Source organism: Plasmodium cynomolgi, chromosome 2 (genome assembly GCF_000321355.1).
Source record: "Plasmodium cynomolgi strain B DNA, chromosome 2, whole genome shotgun sequence".
In the NCBI taxonomy this organism is placed as follows: Eukaryota; Apicomplexa; class Aconoidasida; order Haemosporida; family Plasmodiidae; genus Plasmodium; species Plasmodium cynomolgi.
In genome coordinates this window covers 64,090-79,032 of record NC_020395.1, presented here as the reverse complement: position 1 = coordinate 79,032, position 14,943 = coordinate 64,090, and the positions used below count along the sequence as shown (strand labels likewise).

The 14,943-nt window shown below is 31.9% G+C and overlaps 2 protein-coding genes across 2 annotated transcripts; both read left to right on the top strand.

Moving 5' to 3' along the window:
* Window positions 1-4,661: 4,661 nt before the first annotated feature.
* On the top strand, window positions 4,662-5,355 carry PCYB_021150 (VIR-like CYIR protein; the record flags this gene model as incomplete). Its single annotated transcript, XM_004220465.1, has 2 exons — window positions 4,662-4,847; window positions 5,044-5,355. The coding sequence occupies 2 exons, from the start codon at window positions 4,662-4,664 to the stop codon at window positions 5,353-5,355; spliced, it is 498 nt and encodes a 165-aa protein (XP_004220513.1).
* Window positions 5,356-9,514: 4,159 nt separating this feature from the next.
* On the top strand, window positions 9,515-10,770 carry PCYB_021140 (VIR-like CYIR protein; the record flags this gene model as incomplete). Its single annotated transcript, XM_004220464.1, has 2 exons — window positions 9,515-10,243; window positions 10,399-10,770. 2 exons carry the CDS (start codon window positions 9,515-9,517, stop codon window positions 10,768-10,770), a joined length of 1,101 nt encoding a protein of 366 aa, XP_004220512.1.
* Between the last annotated feature and the right edge of the window lie 4,173 nt (window positions 10,771-14,943).

Sequence of the window (14,943 nt, the reverse complement as noted above, 5' to 3'; positions counted from 1 at the left end):
AAAAAAATCTGAGCGCTAAAAAAGGGTTGCAATGAAAAGGAGTAGACAGACCTAGACCATTTGTTCCACTCAAATTGGACGCGCAAAGGTGGAGTAGCGAGAATGAATATACAGGGTTAGATATAATGATCAATTGCACAAAAAAAAAAAAAAAATTAATTAAAAAAATTAATTAAAAACATTAATTAAAAAAATTAATTACAAAAATTAATTACAAAAAATAATTACAAAAATTAATTACAAAAATTAATTACAAAAAGTAATTAAAAAAATTAATTAAAACAATTAATTACAAAAAGTAATTAAAAAAAGTAATTAAAAAAAGTAATTAAAAAAATGAATAATCAGGTTGGACAATGGGGAGCATATTTTTCTCCTGCCTTTTTGCGAAGTTGTCTTGTTTTATTTATTTTTATCGCATAAACTAAACACAGTTACAAATAGGGGGGAGGGGAAACACCATTTGGATGAATTAGAAATAGCTCAATAAACATGATAGGAGAAATAAATTTGCAATATTGTTAAAAGCTGACAGGAGAGTTTTACCTCTAACTTGTGAAGTAAGCATGATAATGGGGGGAAACCAAAGTTCTCATATTTCGATCTTACAATATTTTTAAATAACGGCAGATTAATTGGTGGGAGACATCCCGCGCGAGTTTCACCTTACATGAGAATCATCCGCTATGCTCATCGTGAGGAGGTGGCTCATTTCTTTTTTCTTTAAACTGGTAGGATCTCTATTCTGCGTGTTGGTTAAGTGCGAAATGGCACATTGGCTTCCCTACCGATGAAATTCCTTCCCAACCTTTTTAGGCGTTCCCTAAATAACCATATTATAATTATGCTCTTTCGAAGTATCGGTAACTCCACTTTTGGGAGGGATACACGTTGAGTTGACTTGCTACGCATCTCGACACCATTTTGCTGCTGCTGCTGCTACTGCTAATACTGCTACTACTGCTCCTCCTCCCCCTTCCAAACACCCCAAAAACATGCAAGAAATTTGTGAAGAGGCAGGGAAGGCGTAACATATTGTTCGAAAAATTCCCACATTAAAGAAAAAAGGCCCCTTAGGAGAGGATAGAAAAAGTGGTACAATAAATAATTAGACCAACACGTATGTTCAATCGTGTTTTCTTCCTAATGTGATAAATTTATGTTTAAAAAGGTGAGCATGCAACTGACATGCAGAAGTCCTGTTTATAAAAATATTTCTCTACCAGCACCGCCACTCTGTATTTTACTCAATCATGGTGAGTTAATCACGGGGCACAGAATGTGGTCCCTTCCCCTACCCCCTCATTTTTTGATGCACTTTTAAATATCGGAGAGAAAAAAGGTTGCTCCAAAATGGTATATGTTTCTCCATTAGTGGGTGGGATGATCATAGCTGTGCTGCATCTACCACGGTTGTTTACTTCGATAGGCACAGCCAAATTAACTACATTCTCGTGGGTCCTTTCCTCCTTTTTGATTGCGCCACACCGGACATTTCGATCGAGGCAAAGTGGACTAAACTAAACGGATCGTTCGACGCGTTCATTTTTGCGGTTATGGAAAAAATGAATATTTTTTTTTATTACCGAAAAGGAATGTCTACAGAGGGGTTAGCAACCTTTTTTTGGAAAGCATCCCCATTAGGACATTTTTTTTTTTTTTAAAGCCATTTTTACGTTATTATTCGCAAGTTCGTCGCCTCCAGTTTTGGGTTACTTCCCATTTGGGTGAACTGAAAAACGATGAGGGGGAAGAGCGACAACCGTACTCCGCATTTTGGGCTATCTCTTCCCCCTAATCGCATTTCAATTTACCCAACGAGTTTGTCTTTAAGTAACAAAAAATTATCACCCTGAAATAAGCTTTTAAAGAGTCAAGCGTTGACGTTGCTTTTTCGGCCATGCAAAAGGATTTTTTGCGGCATGAAAGGTGCGCGTATATGCAAGCAAATATACTATGTATATACAACGTATGTTTTTTTTAATTTTTTTAACTCGTTTTTGGGCGCCCCGCTAGGTCAGTGTGCGCCATGCAGCACAGCCCCAGTTGCGGACGCCGATGGTGGGTTCGTTTTGCCGCACGTAGGGTTGTAAAAACGTGCATGCAGGGATACGCCCAAGTTGGAAAGGAGTTGCACATACATACATGCATATATTTATATATATATATGCGTACGAATAAGCAAGTGCTTGTCAGGCGTAGGACTAATGTATGCAAACATGTGCAACCGTATGAGGGGGGTGGGGGAGCAAAACGGAAGCCCGTTTTCTATATAGACTTAACATTAGGGGAAAAAATCGAGGAGTCGAATCGGGTCTTTGTGAAAAATGGCTGAGGAGGGAAGTTCTAAAAGATCTCCTTCTTCTAGCACGGTCCAATTTTTCTGCACGCGAATGTTTCATAAAACGAAAGGGGAATAATTAATTACGCGAACCTTTTTTTGCTTCTAGGCGAGTAGATATGTTCATATATTAAAAATATGGATATGCAGCAAACGACAATTAAATTCACTTTGGAAAAGGTCGCCCCGTCTGCTGATCATGCAGTATATGTCAGGCACATTGGGTCGGTCACTCCTTTGCGAGAATTGCAAATTTTGCGAAACCTGAGAAGCTTATTTCTTTCCTTGCATACTTTTTAGGAAGCGGAGCGGGAACTACGTTTATTCATTTCGAACATTTCGCGTTGTTGTTAATTCGCTCGCTTTATTTTTTCTTTTCCCTTTTTGATTCGTTTCACCCCTTTGCGTTTGTTTATTTTTTTTTTTTTCACTGCGCTGCGCGTTTTTTAATTTTTTTTAAGCGGTCTTTATCATTTGGCATGTGAGGGGACAGACAGACAGATACTGCTGGAAATAATTACCAAATAAATAACACCGCACTATTGGATTTTATAATTACCACTCCGCGCAAAAAAAAAAAATAAAATAATAAAATTCAAAAAGTAATTCGTCTATTTGATTTATTTTTATATGTGTATATCTAAAGAAAACGATTTATATATGACAATTTTTTTTTGCGAAGAAAAATGAAAATTATTCGTTTATTTATTTATTATGCTATCTTATTAACGCTATCTTATTAACGATATGTTATTAATGCTATGCTGTATTGTGATTAGCAAAATGAAATGTTTTAGCCTGCCCCGAAGGGGGGAGAGGGATATTATATAATATTAGAATAATTAAAAAAAAAATTTTATCAGAATTGCAATTTTTTATTATTTATTTATTTTTTTTTCGGCACGTAAAATAATTTAATTAGAAGAAAAGTTATTCCATTTTACGTAACAATTTTATTTATATCTTATTATCACATTTATTTACCATTTTTTTAGTAATTTATAATGTATCGATATTTTGGCAAAATAAAAAATATACGAAGATGAAAAGGCATAATTTTTTAGTTCATCTGGAAAAAAAAAAAAAAATTATCATATCATATGCAGCATTTTTACGTCCATAATTATTTCGAGTTTTAATAGCAATTCTCTCATTTTTTATTTTACTATATTTTATTATATATTATATTTTATTTTACTTTATTTTAATTAATTTTTTTTTTTGTTTTTGCGTAATTAACAATTTTTTACTTAAAAATATTATAGTCACAAAGCAGTTTCATTATTTAGCCAAATGATTGATTAAATGCGCAATTCTAAATCACAGAAGTTAGGAATTTAAAAAATATTTTATTTTTACTATTTTAACATTTTTGAAGAACAAAAGACGAAGGAGATTTCTTCATGCTTTTCTGAACTTCTCCTTAAATATTATCGTACATTATAATAATAATTAAGACTTGGTAATTTCGTTTTTACCATTTTTCGCAAAACAAAAATGGCGGCTTCTCCCATTGGGAAGTTAAAAGAACAAGTAATTTCTCATTTTCTATTTTTATTATTCTGTTGCTCTTGAAATACGCATACACAGAAATAAAGCGTTGTCATGAAATTGGTGACATATGCATATACCTACGTTTACCTACTTTTACATACAATATATGTATTTTTCTTTTCTATCCCATAGTATAAGTTTTTGAAAGAATGGCCTGGATATAGTGATCCTCAGAAATCAGGTGAGGATTTATAAAAATATTTTATTAATCTAACTGTATAGACCAAGTATCATTAAAAAATTTTGAAAAAAAAAAAAAAAAAAAAAATTTTAAAATGTTATTTTTTTTACAATGAATACAAAACTGTTGATAGTACTCGTACAGATTTTAAACATGAAGTTTGGATGAATTTTTTGAGATGGTATTACGACAATAAGGGTTCCTATAATTATTTATATAATCGTGATTTAAACAGTTTTCAGGAGCCGTTTAAAACTGTACTTCGGGGCTATTATGATGGAAATGAAAACATAAATGCCATTTTATATCATATTAATGACTTAAAAAATCTATTGAAATTATATTATTTTGGAAGAAATGCTGGAGATATTCAAAAAATATTGGATAACCAACAACATGCAGAATATAAAAATGCTTGCGAATTTGTTAATGAGTGTCTTCATATATTTCGAGATTTAAAAAAAATATTGTGCAAATAAAACTCCCCCTACAGATTATAGTAGCAGTACTGTGTGTAATCAATTAGGAGAATTTGTGGACAAATATGAAACTGTTCTTTATAAGCCTTTAATAAAACACAATAAAATGTCATCCCTAGTGAAATACCCCAATTCAGCTCGAGTCAGATGTGACTTAAGCGAGTCCTTATATTACACTCCATTCTTTAGCATATACAAAAGTGACAGTGAAGAGTTTACCCTATTTGGAATTTTCGTCGTTGGAAGTTTTGTCATGTTTGCGGTATACCTGATTGTGCTAATTTTGTATAAGGTGAGTAAAGGAGCGCTAATGGGATGTGCCTTATGTGGAGTGGGCTTTTTGATATGCTTTTACAAAGAGGGTGAAAGTGTGGCGTCCCTTTTTCGCCATGCCATAAATGCTCCTCTTCGCAGATGGGAGAACAAAGCTGCGTATGGACCGAATGTATTCATTTGTACTATTTTTCTTCTCCCCCCTCCCCTCGTAGTTTACTCCACTTGGATTGAAATTCGACTCGGAAAAACGAAGAAAGGCTAGAAGAATATGGAGGGAAGTCGAAAGGAATCAGTATGGATCCTTCTCTACCCTCAGTGATTACACTAATGCTAGTGATTACACTAATGCTAGTTATTACACTAATGCTAGTGATTACACTGATGGTAGTGTTTACACTGATGGTAGTGTTTACACTGATGGTAGTGTTCACACTGATGGTAGTGATTACACTGATGGTAGTGAATCCACATACACGGATAACGAATCATACGTATTTACTCAGCCCAATCCTAGATATTATTAATTGGCTAGTTATGCATAGTATGTGAAATATAATTTTATGTTTCACTACGCACTCGTAATTATTTGCTGCAACACGTTGATTGGGTCCAATGGTTAAAAAGTGTTTAATTTTCGCATGAGTGGTTTATGTAGGGACGATTCGAAAAAAATGGTCGAAGGTTTTGGAAGCAAAAAACGGTGAAGCAAGAAATGGAAGTGGCGAGAAAAGTGCACGAGTTTGTGAAAAAAAAGGAAAAAATGGAAAAAAGAGGAAAAAAAACGCATATGTAGATAACAACCGAATGGCAACACTGTATGTATACATGTGGAACACACTGAAAAAAGACGCATGCCAGTGTGAAGCGACGCGAATGCCATAAAAACGACTTACATAGATGCGTAGCAAAATAACTATATCGACCGTTATTACCGTTTATTTTAACTCAACCCGGGAAGTTCGTTGAGCCAATTTTATTACACATGGGGGGCCGGTGGAGCGTCGCACACAGCGAAGACTATTAGAATAATCGGAAGGGCGTCACGACAACTGTCTATTTGCCTATTTTCTCGAAACATTTTGATAGTTCTATATTTTCCCCATATAAGCTATCCTCGTGCGAACACATATATGCACATATATACATGTTTTTTTTTATGTGTGCCCGGCGTCATTCTAATATGACCATTTCGATGTGTATATTTTTAATCGATAGCTCCTCGACACAGTGACGTTAGATTGCGAAGAAGTGCTAACAGTTGTTCCTGCACGGACAGGTGGCGACACGTTTATCTGTATAAACAGAAGAAGATACAAAAAAAAAAAAAAAAAAGATACCTTTTACCAATGGAAGTATATTATATTTATGTTGAAGAAAAATCGCGCAAAAATGTACACTCTCGATTTGGCATGATTCAATGGCTAGCTACGCACAGTGTACGTAAGCAATTTACATACACATGGCGCAACTTAAAAATGTATTCGTGCCGAGTTAAAAAATAACATTGTTATTTATGTCTTACATTTGAACAAGAGCGTACGCTCTAATTTGGAGTTTAATGCTAATGAATGCAATGCGAGATGGAAAACAATTCTCGCGGCATCTTCATCAATTTATTTTCATTTTTTCTTGCTGTACGAAGTACTTTTTATTGACCTGCTCATTTGTTCCAACCTTATGGTAACCATTTGTGTGTTAAAAAATTTTAAGTACATACATTTTTTATAAGTTAATCATATGCGTATATTTATATTTTCACATATGTATATGTGCGCGTATATGTGAGTGTGTAGGCCTGATTGTGCACCCGAATGATAAGCCCCTTGATGGAACCTGTGTTTGCGGGGCTTTTTGTAGCACAAAAAGGCCAACCCATGCATGTGCGCTTGCTTTTTTTGATAATTTTTTTACTGAATTTTTACACGCAGAGTGTGTTTATGCGAAACGCATGCAGTACTTTATCCATTTATTTTTTTATTCATTTATTTATTCATTTATTTATTCATTCATTTTTCTTCTATTCCCCGCTTTTTTTATTTTATTTTTTCAGTTTTACTGATAAATTAAAACCGACTGTAAATTTTACACATGTGATGATGTGCCATCCTTTTTCATTCTTAACACTTTTTAGTAATTAACAAATTTGAAAAACTTTTTAACATAGTAAATCCCCAGTGCCGATTAAGCATGTTCACTGATTTTATTCGTCTCACATGAAATGGGGGGGTTGCGTGCAATGGGTTATCCCACCGGTCCTGTTTCACTTTGGTTAACAGACTCTAATTGTGTATGTACAAGTGTAGCAGCGTAAAAATATGCTACTGAAAAGCGAATGCGCAGTTCATTTTATTACGTGAGGAGATCACTGAGTGGCACGTGCGCACACACAGAGGTGATGAATGGGAAAAAACATTCCCAATTTTGCGGGAAGAAGAATTAAAATGGACTAGGGGTGGTATATACATAGAAAGGGGAAGAAAACTGCTGGATTATTCATTCCATTTTTATTTTGCTTCACTGGAGGGGATAAATAATATATGTTAAGCGGCTAATCGGCAGTCGAAAATCAAAGAGGAGGATAAAAAAAAAAAAAAACAAAAAAAAAAAGCAATACCAAATATGACGGAGGGGTGAAACGTTTTTTCCCAGGGAGCAATTTTTTTTTACCGTGTGGCAAGTTAAGTGAAAAGATTAAAATTAGTTTCTTCCATTTTTATCGAACTTTTCACCTTTCACTTTTGACGCACTGCTGCGCGTCCTTTATGAATAACTTTCCGCTAAAAAATGGAATGGTTGGGACAAGGAAAAATACACTTTAAGAGTTAAATGTGCCAAATTGTCCAAACGTATTTTCATTCATTATTGCATTATATGAGGGCTATTTTTTTTTTTTTTTCGCATTGCATTAAAAAAGTTAAATTTGATATAAACCTTTTTTTTTGCAATATTTGCAATAAAAAATAACACTCAGCACGCATGTCCATTTCTTTTCACATTTTAGTAAAGCGTAATTCACTATAAATGTTTCTGCGAAGCGATAGGCAGTCATGCACGTATTGCTAAGTAAAAATAAATATTTGCGCATAAACATATAATACAATTTCCAGTTCGAGAATGGAAACTTTATTTTTCCTAACCTTTCAAGTGAAATGATAAGTACACCGTTTGTTCTTCAATCGATCGGCGCGTTCCTTTGGACTTTACTCGCCAAAAATGAATGCAGCGATGAGGAAAATCGCGTAAAATGTAGAATGCGCGGACAAATGTGCTTAGCATCGCATACATATACATATATATACATATATACACATATATACCATATACATATATACATATACATACATATATATAATATATATTTATAATGCGTACGGGTTATAGATCACATCGCGGATAGTCAATTTATTTCGCGTCACCCATCACGCGTCTCCCCGCTTATTACAATTTTTCAGCTACTCACGACTTCTCCTAAAATCGCCTTTGTAAAATATTCCTGGGCAATTTTGCCATTAGGAACAATTATGTAATTTTTTCCTGGAATATAGAAAAATGACCAAGTAAAAGAATTTTTTTTTTTTTTGAGACATATTTATTTAAATGATAAAAAGCAAAAAAGGAGTAAATTTTAAAAAGAGAAAAAAAATCATAATTATCTAATTTTTNCGAATCTAAGTATTGCAAAATTTTTATTTTACTGCCTCGCGCTCACTGAACAGCGTATTCTTTAAGGGGATAAAAAGGGATAATTATGTAAATAAATTGAACGAAAAATTATAAATACTTTATGTTATGTATGTACAAATATACGCATATTTATTTATTATTTATTTATATATTTGTATATATATTTATTAATTTATTTATCCTATTTATTCATTTTTTTGCTAACTTTTGCTTGCGCTTTACTTTGTAAAATAGGGATGAAATTGCAAACATATATACGCACATATACATCGCTTATATGCGTATGCATAATTTTTACATTGAGTAAAATTTTCTTTTCTTGTTTCAGAATATTCCAATTTTGAAAATACATTATTCATTATTGACGCATAATTAGTCATATGTAGTTATTTTACAGTGCGCCACAATTAACTCTCTAACACTTTTTTTTACTGCCCTTTTTTTTTTTATAACTTTATTTTTTTTTTAAATTTAAAAAGTTCACGTGATACATTATTCCAAATAGATTAGCATTATCATTTAACAGCATATAATTAAGGAATATTTCTGGTTATGAAAAAATACATTATTTATTCATATTTTTTACTGTTTTAAATTAGTTTGACATAATTTTCCCTTAAATTATGCGCCTTCGACTTGGTTATGTAATATGAAATTTAGTAATTTATACATTTTATAATTCCACGAATTCAACATGGCTACTATAAATAAACTGCAAAAAGTTCGTCAACAGTTGCAATATGAGGTACGCATATATATATATACGCATGTAAATATATGTATATATTTTGATTAATACTACCTTTGCATTGATTATTATTAGAATATTTTAAATATACATTGAAAAAAGAAGCAAAAATTCTTATTTTTTTTGATAATTATAATTTTTTTTTTTTTTTTTTCGAGACTTTTTGAAAAATTGGCCTAATTATAATAAAAACTATGACTTAGATAATAAATACAAAGAGAATTACAAATTAATATGTGATCGAATGAAAAATGTACGAGGATATAATGATAATGATCGAGAACTTTGTCCCATTTTTTTTGGTTTTTTGGAAAATATTAATCGTGGCGGTAAAGATATATTTACAAATCATGAAATTTGGTTCTTTTTTTATCGAGTGGTCATATCAAAAGCAGACAGATCCGAATGTATTTACTAATTGGAATTTGGATAAATTTGTTAGTTTAATTGAAAGTTTAATTAAAGCGAATGTTCAACCAATCCTTAATGATGCAGAAGTTTTAAACAAGGATAATGTAAAATTAAGAAACGTAATGAAATTGTATTATTTTTGGGAAAATCTTGGAGATATTACAGCACGATTTAATGCGAATCATGATGAATCCTATGTACCCTATTGCCATTTCATCAACGATTGTCTTGATATATTTAATGTTTACTACCCGGAAGTTTGTTCTGCTCATTGGCCAGAAGAAACTAAACCTAAGAACATATGTAAATTATTCGAAGATATCAAAGATGGATATAAGAATCGGTTGTACCCATATATTGAACGTAGGAAGGCTCTTATTAAAGGTTATGGAGATGGTATCTTCGAATATAGACTCCAGTGCAAGTTTAATCAAAGGGAGTATGGTAGTCGACCCATTGAGAGTTTCTTCGCTCAACCCAATTCAGGATTTTTAACAGGGTTTAACAAGTTAATTGTAAGCTCCTTTTCTATGTTAGGAGTGCTTATGTTTTTCTTCCTTTTGTATAAGGTGAGTGGAGATATTTCCCATTTTTTGTAACAAATAGCTGTTTGTGCGCACTTATGTGTATAATCCTATTTTTGTATTACTCCTACGTTTGCTCAATGACCAATTTGCATCAACCCAGCATAAATGTTTTTTTTTCGTTTCCCCCTTTTGCGCAGTTAACCCCAATTAACAGATTGTTCGGTTCCAAGGAGGCAGAAAGGACACGAAGATGGAGGAGCTCGGTATATCAACGCACAGGAGAATACACAGATTACTATGGAGATCAATTAGACAGTGTATTCGGAACTGAGTACGGAAGTGAAAGCGGAACTAATTTTGGAAGTGAAAGCGTATCTAATTTCGGAACTGAAACCGGAACTAATTTCGGAAGTGAAAGCGTATCTGATTTCGGAACTGAAACCGGAACTAATTTCGGAAGTGAAAGTGTATCTGATTTCGGAACCGAAAGAGGATCATCATATGGAAGACGACAGGGATCTTCTTATGGAGGATATTACGGGGATGATAACTCCTCGTACATGTCTTAGAATGTGTATGATAGATGGTTAAGGTGGGGAGGATGACGAGCAAGAAGATTAGTAGGACGACGGTGTGAATGTGCCATGAATATTTGTATATCTAGCTATCTTTCGATTCCTTGGAAAAAGTGGAGATCTCTATATTAATCTGATATGCGGAAAGCTTGCGTTGGGTTTGTATGTGTGGAAGACTTTCCTTTTTGTACAAACAATGTAATATAAGGCACAATTGATCCAAAATGTAAATCTTTCACATTTTAAGAGAACAGAAGAAGATAGCTAGAAGTGCAGATAATCTGAATAGCCAATTTGAAGTCCCAATTGTGATACATATTTATGCATGTGCAAGAGGACAGCGCCTTTTGCAACGGTGATGGAGAAGCAAATGCATAACGGGGGGAATACCAATTGGAAGTTGCACTTTTATGTCGACGAAACCTTTGAAATCGGTAGTACTCAATCTGTATGTTGAAATTTGATGAGACATCCCAAGTGGTGTTTTAATTAATCACCATTTTTAGGCAGTAGGAAAATATTCAAACTTGGCCAACCAATTTGGTGAAAAGAAGCAGGATCAAACACAAAAAGGTAGGTGTAGTAGTTTTTACTTCTTCCAATATGTAGGCATATCAGATGCAACTCAGGCAACATTCTAAGTAGCCGATTTTTCATATGATTGTAATGTGGAAACCTTCGGAGGAATGGAAATTGTATCATTTTATATTGAAGAAGGTTTTGTAGGTATAGAGAGTAACACTAATCGAGTTAAACGCAATTTTGTGTAGACAGCAGAAATCGTTAAACAACGCAAGTGATGAACAATACGAATTAACATTGCGCACATTTATATGTATGTAAGCACGTCTGTTTGCGAATGCATGCATATAAGTAAAGAATGGCGTAGTTATTTTCACGAAACTTTCGTTTCTTCGGATTAAAATGCCATCTCAAGCTGCGTTCAAGTTATAATTTAACTGATTATTATCTGTATTTAAATTTATGATGAAAACTTTTTTTATTTTAAGAACCCTTTTTCTTGTTAATCCTCGCGAAAGAGGGATAGTTTAAAATTTTGCTAGCGAATAAACCAGTTAGATAAAATATAAAAAATATTTATAAATTTTTCGTGCTGTATATGTTTATATTATATGTACACTTCCTAGCTAGACAGAAAAAAATTTTATATATATTTTTTTTTATATATTTCTTATTTATATACTTTTTTATAACGAATTCAAACTTCGCGATTCCTTTTCATTTTAGTGAATTTAATTTTTAATCGCTCCATGTGTTCACCGCAATTGTGTTATTTAAATGATTTAGCAGGGAGAGATTAATGTATTTCAAGTGGTCACAAAAAAGGGGAAATTAGCCAATGCGTTCAACACAGCAAGTGGAGACTGTGCATATGTAATATAATACGTTGCACACTTAATAGTACAAAAGAATGGGCCAATATACATTGTGCATACAATATATATATATATATATATATATATTCATGTGTCACCCCTGGACAATACTTGCATACGCATTTTTCCCATATTACAGAATAATAATTAAGTAGAAAGCTTTCCACTACACACACATTTTTTTTTTTTCCTTTTGGGAACAATTTATTAACACCAAGTTGAAGGCTACGTGTGCATTTGCGTATGAATCGCTTAATTTATAAAAAATTGTTTACTTTTGTCTGTGGGGTAATTTGGAACCATTAAACGAAAGACTCGTTAATTAAATGCCCCCAAAAAAAAGATGAAAAAAAAAAAAAACTACATTAATGCATTACTTTAAATGTTACTAATATTACTGGTATATCCTTAATTTTTTCGTGCGCGGAATGAGAGTTCTTGTGTTGGCAATATGCATAAATAAAACTGGTTGACTAAAAAGCTGCGTTTGTGTGTATTTTTAACAGTTGTCAGAATAAGAGAAAACGAAAATTAGCACATGTGAGAAAAGCGAAATTACTTTTTTGTGCTACGTTGCATGTATTATTCGCACAAAATACACAATTTTTCACAAAAAGGAAAAAAAGAAAAAGTTTTAATGTACATACATACATGTAAAAAAGGCAGTGCTATTTCGAGCCAAAAGGAGTGGAAAAAAAAAAAAAAAAAGCTAGCCAAACTACTTTCATAATTATAACCCATTTCGCACACGTTTCCACTCATCAGCCGTTCAATTTTTTTTAAACAATTTGATACAGAATATATTAATAAACGTTTGGCGAAATATGCCTGCGCGACGGGTTTCGTTCTCTTGATAAAAGTGGCCATTTAAAAGTAAAAAAAAGAGTGATAAAGGGATGCCAAAAAAAAAAAATGACGAATGAGTAGCATTTATTTTGCATATGTAGTTCGTTGATACATTTTTCATTCATTTTGAAGTTGCATGCCTATTTTGCGAAGTTGTCCAATCAATCAACCAATTAGTGAACATTTATGAAATATCGTGCGCAGTGTATGCATATAATATATAGCGCAGCGAAAAAAAAAAAAAAAAAAGATAAAGTACATATTTATTGCGCTTAATTCTTTTCTTAAAACTCGCAAAAGTAAGAAAGTAAAAAAAGGCACATTTTACTGTGTCGAGTTTAATGTATGCTTACTCATTTTTGCCAAATTTATACTTCCATTTTTTTTTTCCTTTTTTTTTTCTCTTAAAATTTCCCCCCCTTTTTTTTTTTTTTAAATGATAATTTGGCTCGTAAAGACAATTAATATTGGATCGCCAATGAAAAAAACCTTTTTAAAATTTTTTATATTTGCTTTTTTCCTAGAAGGGGAATATATATATTATATATTTATAATATACATAATTTTTACGTGCCATATTCGAGCGCGTAAAAGTGACTACTCCAAGGAATGCCCAATAATGGGATAATAACGCTTAATGTACGTTTATTTAATTTAATTGGGCAACGAGTAAATTTTATTACATTATTATACATGCATATTTTTTGCATACCTTTTTTTTAATAATAATTTTCAAAAAGAAAAAAAATAACACTTTATTTTTATTCTTATTGCTCACAATAGCTCTGAAGGTGGATAAAAAAATTGGCGAACATATCATTAAGTGCGAATTTTCTTTTTTTTTTAGCTTATTTAATTAGGAGCACTGCTGATGTAACGAGCAATTTGTGCACATTGTATATCTTGTTTTTATTCATCCTTTTTTTAAGTAAAATGTAAAATTTAGTCCATAATTGAAATAAATGGGCAGATAATAAATAATGCATTCTCATATAATTACAATGTGTTTTTTTATGATTTTTTTTTTTTCCTATATTCAAGAGTTTTAAATGCCAATTGTCTCTTTTTTGCAATCAATAAATCAGGAAAATGAATGAATAAAACTTTTCAGTAGAAATATTATTCCCACTCCATAATAACTACGTTTAGTTTTATTTAAATGTGCATTTTTTCTCATCTCGCGTAGACCCTCTCCTCGACTGAATTCCCCCCATTGCTCATCATTGCCTTACATTTTATAACGCGATAAAAAGCATATTATGCATTATTAATTTTTACATAATTCTAAGAAAAAATTATATGCAGCAGTTTAATTTATCTTCCAAGTACATTACACTATTATAAGTCACATTGAAACCGTATAAAGTTATTTAAAGAGAGCAAAAATTTTTAAGCGTAAATTTAGCAAAAGCGACGCATGTAAATAAGTAGTATATTATTATATAGAATATGCTTTACAAATTTGCATTTTTAGCGGCACTAAAATTTGTTCAGTAATGGGAACCAATCCACAACAGCCTATAAAAAAAAAAAAAAAAAAAAAAACTGCGCATAAAAGAAGTACTACTATACTATACTACTACTATTTGCTATTTTATTTTACATACGAGATAATATTATACGTATTTTATATTCGGGCCATTATGTATAGAAAAATTTATTAAATTAGAAATAAGGACTAGTAAAAAATATTTATTATACGTTTTATTATCTGGGGAGAACATTTATATATATAATAAATAAACATTTTGCAATTATTTTACATGTAAAAAAAATTTTAACATTTATTCACCTAATGTACATGCGGAAAATGAATTATATACTTATGAGTCTATTAAGTCGTAATTTGCCATTTTTTCTTTTTTTTTTTTTTTTTTTTTTTTTTTTAGTTAGGTTTAAAAATTTTAAATTTAATTTTAATTTT